The following is a 6,000-nucleotide window of genomic DNA, read 5'->3' on the forward strand; positions in this document are numbered from 1 at the left end:
CTTTTCTCTCCCACCTCCATTTTTTGTTTGTTGATCATTTCTCAGAAAACAGAATTTCTCTTTCTTCTTCTGACCTGTTCAGATTATTGGACAACATGTAATAATAATAATAATAATAATAATAATAAAACATCAGAAGGTCCTGCTCTGTGTGCTGGTGGTAAGAAACATATATTTCAACTCAACAAGTCCCTCAAACATCTGAAATGCAGTGAATTGAAAACGATGAACATTTGTATTTACAAGATGATAAATGTGCAGCTTAATGTCTTACAGCTAATAATTACAGTTTAGTAGGAAAGAGTCCGTTTGAGTCACTTCGTCCCGCTCGTCCTCTCCCACATGTCCTCGTTATAACTCCTCTGCTTCTCTTCTGTGCGCGCGGGGCCTCCGCCGCTCTTCCCGCTGTCCCTGCCCGGCTCCGCGGCCCCCAGTGTGGCCCCCGGTTCCGAGTCTCCCTCCTCGAGCAGCTCGCTGAGGGTCGCGATGTAAATCTGCGCCATTTGCAGCGTCTCCGATTTGGAGAGCTTCCTTTCGCTCTCCAGGTTTGGAATGACGCTCCGCAGCCGGTCGAAGGCGACGTTGAGCCCCAGCATCCTCCTCCTCTCCCGGGCGTTGGCGGCCAGGCGTCTCCGTCTCTGCGCCCGCTCCAGAGCGCACTTGTCCGGCTGCAGGTAGTGCAGCGCGGGGCCCAGCCGGAGCTCCACGATGGCGCACGGAGCGTCTCGGTGGTCGCAGCCGCGTCTGGTGCGCTCTGCCCCCGGTCGCTCCTGCGCACGGCTCCGCTGCAGCAGAACCTGGAGCTCCGCGGGACCGACTCCTCTCTCCGGGTCCACGGAGATGAAGGGCGCGAAAAGGCTTTTACTGGGCGGCATCACTTCTTCTAATCCTCGGAACAAACGTGTCCTCGGTCTGAGAAGTTGAACAAAGTAACACACGTTTAACTTTCTTCACTTTGATGGGAGGATTTATGGAGATGCGTGCTCCGGGGGCGTGGAGAGGGTCGTGTGCTGCCTAATGAACAGAGCCAAAGTGCCCCACAGGAGGTCCATTAACCAAGTTCATCAAAAGAGGATTAGAAGCGTCTCAGTGCGCCGCTGTGGGCCGATACAGGAGGCGGCCAAGCACGGAGCAGAGGTGGTGAGAAGGTACTTTTAAAGTGTGTGTGTGTGTGTGTGTGTATGTATGTGTATATATATATATGTGTATATATATATATATATATATATATATATATATATATATATATATATATATATATATATATATATATATATATAACTAAAGAAAAACCTCCATGAAGTTTTACTAGAGAAACAAGTAGAGATTAAAAATCAACTTTCTCAACCATAAACAGTGAATCTCACTCACTATACATGTTTACGAGTTTAAGTTGTTGCAGATGTTTAAAAGTATAACTATATTTAAACTTGCAGAAAGAATGCAAAGAGTTACAACACTTACAAATAAAACTAATATTAAATGTCAAGTTGCATTAAAGTGTTAAAGACCAAAACTTAAACATTTATAAAAGCTTAACATGTAACTTAAATGATCATTAAATGTGTTTAATGCTGCAGAGGAACATGTGGAGGTCAATGACTCATGAAACATTTATGATTAATGCATAAAATACAAGTTAAGCAAATAGAAAAGTTATAAAATAAACCTATTTTAATGTGGGACTCTGATTCTAAATATTAATCTGTTGTATGTGTTCCCTGCAGAGCCGTATGAGGGGAAATAAAGTTGCATTGTTTGTTTTTATTTATTTTTCATTAATTAGTTGTTTTTTAGAAACCTGGAGGGAGTTTACATTTCACAATAAAATAAATATTACATTATTTAGGCTCACGACATAGTAAAAGTTCATGTTGGGAGAAGAGTTCACGGAATACATCAAATATTAAAGATGTTTTTGGACATGTGTCTGGTAAAGTGGCACACACACAGTTCCACCTCGTCCTGTGGTCCGAAGTCTTCCCTCTGCAGAGACGTTTGTCCGGCTCATCACAGATGATGTTTTTAGGTTCATTAAAAGCGTCGCGGCTCCCTGAGGAGGTGAGGAGTGTGAGGAGGTGAGGAGGTGAGGAGTGTGAGGTTGAGGAGGTGTGAGGAGTGTGAGGAGGTGTGAGGATGTGTGAGTGAGGTTGTGATGCGGTGTCTAGGCTGTTGTTGAGGAGGGTGTGAGGAGGTGAGGAGGGGGTGAGGAGGTGGGAGTGAGGTTGTGAGGAGGTGAGGAGGTGTGAGGTGAAGGAGTGTGAGGAGGGTGAGGAGGTGAGGAGTGTGAGGAGGTGTGAGGAGGGGAGGGGAGGAGTGTGAGGAGGGAGGAGTGTGAGGAGGTGTGAGGAGGTGAGGAGTGTGAGGAGGTGTGAGGAGGTGAGGAGTGTGAGGAGGTGAGGAGTGTGAGGAGGTGAGGAGGTGAGGAGGTGTGAGGAGGTGTGAGGAGGTGTGAGGAGGTGAGGAGGTGTGAGGAGTGTGAGGAGGTGAGGAGGTGTGAGGAGGTGTGAGGAGGTGTGAGGAGGTGTGAGGAGTGTGAGGAGGTGTGAGGAGTGTGAGGAGGTGTGAGGAGGTGTGAGGAGGTGAGGAGTGTGAGGAGGTGTGAGGAGGGTGAGGAGTGTGAGGAGGTGGGAGGAGTGTGAGGAGGTGTGAGGAGGTGAGGAGGTGTGAGGAGGTGAGGAGGTGAGGAGGTGAGGAGGAGGTGTGAGGAGGTGAGGAGGTGTGAGGGGGGGAGGAGTGTGAGGAGGGGTGAGGAGGGGTGAGGAGTGTGGAGGAGGTGATGGGAGGGAGGAGGAGGAGGTGGTGAGGAGGGTGAGGAGGGGAGGAGGGTGAGGAGGGAGGGGTGAGGAGGGTGAGGAGGGGGGAGGAGGTGAGGAGGGTGAGGAGGTGAGGAGTGTGAGGAGGTGAGGAGTGTGAGGAGGGGGAGGGGGAGGATGAGTGTGAGGAGGATGGTGGTGAGGAGGTGAGGAGTGTGAGGAGGTGTTGGGAGGAGGTGAGGAGTGTGAGGAGGTGGGAGGGGGTGAGGAGTGTGAGAGGGAGGAGTGTGAGGAGGGTGTGAGGAGGTGAGGAGGGTGTGAGGAGGTGAGGAGGTGTGAGGAGGTGAGGAGTGTGAGGAGGTGAGGAGTGTGAGGAGGTGTGAGGAGGTGAGGAGGTGTGAGGAGGTGAGGAGGTGTGAGGGTGAGGAGTGTGAGGAGGTGTGAGGAGGTGAGGAGTGTGAGGAGGTGTGAGGAGGTGAGTGTGAGGAGGTGAGGAGTGTGAGGAGTGTGAGGAGGTGTGAGGAGGTGAGGAGGTGTGAGGAAGTGTGAGGAGGTGAGGAGTGTGAGGAGGTGAGGAGAGGTGAGGAGGTGAGGAGGTGTGAGGAGAGTGAGGAGTGTGAGGAGGTGTGAGGAGGTGAGGAGAGGTGAGGAGGTGTGAGGAGGTGAGGAGGTGTGAGGAGGGTGAGGAGGTGTGAGGAGTGTGAGGAGGTGTGAGGAAGTGTGAGGAGGTGTGAGGAGGTGAGGAGGTGTGAGGAGTGTGAGGAGGTGTGGAGGGTGTGAGGAGTGGTGAGGAGTGTGAGGAGGTGTGAGGAGTGTGAGGAGGTGTGAGGAGGTGAGGAGTGTGAGGAGGTGTGAGGAGGTGTGAGGAGGTGAGGAGTGTGAGGAGGTGTGAGGAGTGTGAGGAAGTGTGAGGAGGTGTGAGGAGGTGTGAGGAGTGTGAGGAGGTGTGAGGAGGTGTGAGGAGGTGTGAGGAGTGTGAGGAAGTGTGAGGAGTGTGAGGAGGTGAGGAGTGTGAGGAGGTGTGAGGAGTGTGAGGAGTGTGAGGAGGTGTGAGGAGGTGTGAGGAGGTGAGGAGGTGTGAGGAGGTGAGGAGGTGTGAGGAGGTGAGGAGGTGTGAGGAGGTGAGGAGGTGTGAGGAGTGTGAGGAGGTGTGAGGAGGTGTGAGGAGGTGTGAGGAGGTGAGGAGTGTGAGGAGGTGAGGAGGTGTGAGCCTGATGCTGACTGACAGTAACTGGCAGCCTCGTGTCCTCTGGACGGACTCGAATGGGATTTATCAGCGTGTCCCGGCGGCCGTGTGCCAGCACTCTGCCGGGCCTTTACAGACGCTCAGCGTGGCACCGGGCCGGCACAAAGATGGCTGCGTGACACACAGGAACATAATAGACTCCTTATGGCCGGCTGGACCCTCGCTGTCCGAGGCCACAGCTTCGATTTTCTTTTTACTCTCCAATCTGGAGCACGTGGGGAGGTTTGGCTTCACGGCTCAGATGACAGTTGTTGGCACGCTCCGCTTTATTAAACCCAATGAAACGGCTCGTTGCAGCCGGCGCACCGACACGGGCCGCAGATCAAACCCTCGCACCGCCACGACGGCCCGTAAGATCACACGTTCGGTCTGCATCCGGTTCAACACTAACACTTACTCCACACGGGGCACGGTCCGAGTCGTAATGTAGAAACAACATGAACATTGAAACGGATCCGGTGAACTTTGAGTGTTGCATTCTAACTTTGCTATTTGAACTCTTCTCTCATGTGTTAACGCTGTACTCTGGTTGTTCCTCCTTCACGTGAAGCATATACTTTATACTTCAATTAATTATTATTCTGAGAATCTGTCACAAGTTCCACATGAAGTGAACTTTCCGATGATTTTGACAACACTTGAACGCAGCACAAACTTCTCATCTCGCAATATTCTCTGGTTCCTATTTTAAAACTTCTCACAAATATAGTTTCATGTTTAAAGTTTTCAAAGCTGCTCAAAGTTTTTATCAAATAACTGGCAGGAAGTTTATTGGGGACTATTTTCAGCGGCGGATTAATCCACACTTGGTGCTGTAGTGAACACGACAGTGTGATGTGTTCTTAAGGTCTCAGAGGAAGAAGATCCGACTGATAAACAAACTTGTTAGTTTATTGTTTTCAAGAGATTTGATGACAATAATAAAAATATAAATCTTGTTTTCCTTTCGGTTAAGTTTGGATCCATCCCAACAGGAAGCCGCCTGCAGGTTGATCTTCTTTCTGCTTGAGAATTAGAAATAAAATGGAGCGGTTAGTAATCAGGAGACGCTCGGCTTCAGCTGTTAACACGCTCCGCTTTATTAAACCCAATGAAACGGCTCGTTGGAGCCGGCGGACGACCAGCTGCAGATCTGAACACTTTCATCCATCGAGTTTCAGCCTGATGGAGCGACCTAGTGCTTCAGCTTCCACACCAACGTCTCTTCAGGTCCGTTTGCTTCAGTCACATTCAATATTTTACTGCTTTTATTTCCTGTCACTTACATTATTTCCACATGTGGGGGGGTCACCAAGGTAATCAAATCAAATGTATTTATACAGCCCAATATCACAAATTACACATTTGTCTCAGTGTTTACAGACTGTACAGGATACCACACCCTCTGTCCTTAGACCCTCTGTCCTTAGACCCTCTGTCCTTAGACCCTCTGTCCTTAGACCCTCTTACCTTACACCCTCTGTCCTTAGACCCTCTGTCCTTAGACCCTCTGTCCTTAGACCCTCTGTCCTTAGACCCTCTTACCTTACACCCTCTGTCCTTAGACCCTCTGTCCTTAGACCCTCTGTCCTTACACCCTCTGTCCTCCCTCTGTCCTTAGACCCTCTGTCCTTAGACCCTCTTACCTTACACCCTCTGTCCTTAGACCCTCTGTCCTTAGACCCTCTGTCATCAGACCCTCTGTCCTTACACCCTCTGTCCTCAGACCCTCTTACCTTACACCCTCTGTCCTTAGACCCTCTGTCCTTAGACCCTCTGTCCTCAGACCCTCTTACCTTACACCCTCTGTCCTTAGACCCTCTGTCCTTAGACCCTCTGTCATCAGACCCTCTGTCCTCAGACCCTCTTACCTTACACCCTCTGTCCTCAGACCCTCTTACCTCAGACCCTCTTACCTTACACCCTCTGTCCTCAGACCCTCTTACCTTACACCCTCTGTCCTTAGACCCTCTGTCCTTAGTTCCTCTGTCCTCAGAACCTCTGTCCTTAGACCCTCAG

The 6,000-nt window shown here is 50.4% G+C and overlaps 1 protein-coding gene across 1 annotated transcript; it reads right to left on the reverse strand.

The window, feature by feature from the left end:
- Positions 1 to 314: 314 nt before the first annotated feature.
- Positions 315 to 875, reverse strand: LOC115005954 (musculin-like). The gene has a single exon (XM_029427938.1). It carries the CDS (start codon positions 873 to 875, stop codon positions 315 to 317), a length of 561 nt encoding a protein of 186 aa, XP_029283798.1.
- Positions 876 to 6,000: the final 5,125 nt, after the last annotated feature.

The sequence above is a fragment of the Cottoperca gobio genome, unplaced genomic scaffold, assembly GCF_900634415.1.
Source record: "Cottoperca gobio unplaced genomic scaffold, fCotGob3.1 fCotGob3_411arrow_ctg1, whole genome shotgun sequence".
NCBI classification, from domain to species: Eukaryota; Metazoa; Chordata; class Actinopteri; order Perciformes; family Bovichtidae; genus Cottoperca; species Cottoperca gobio.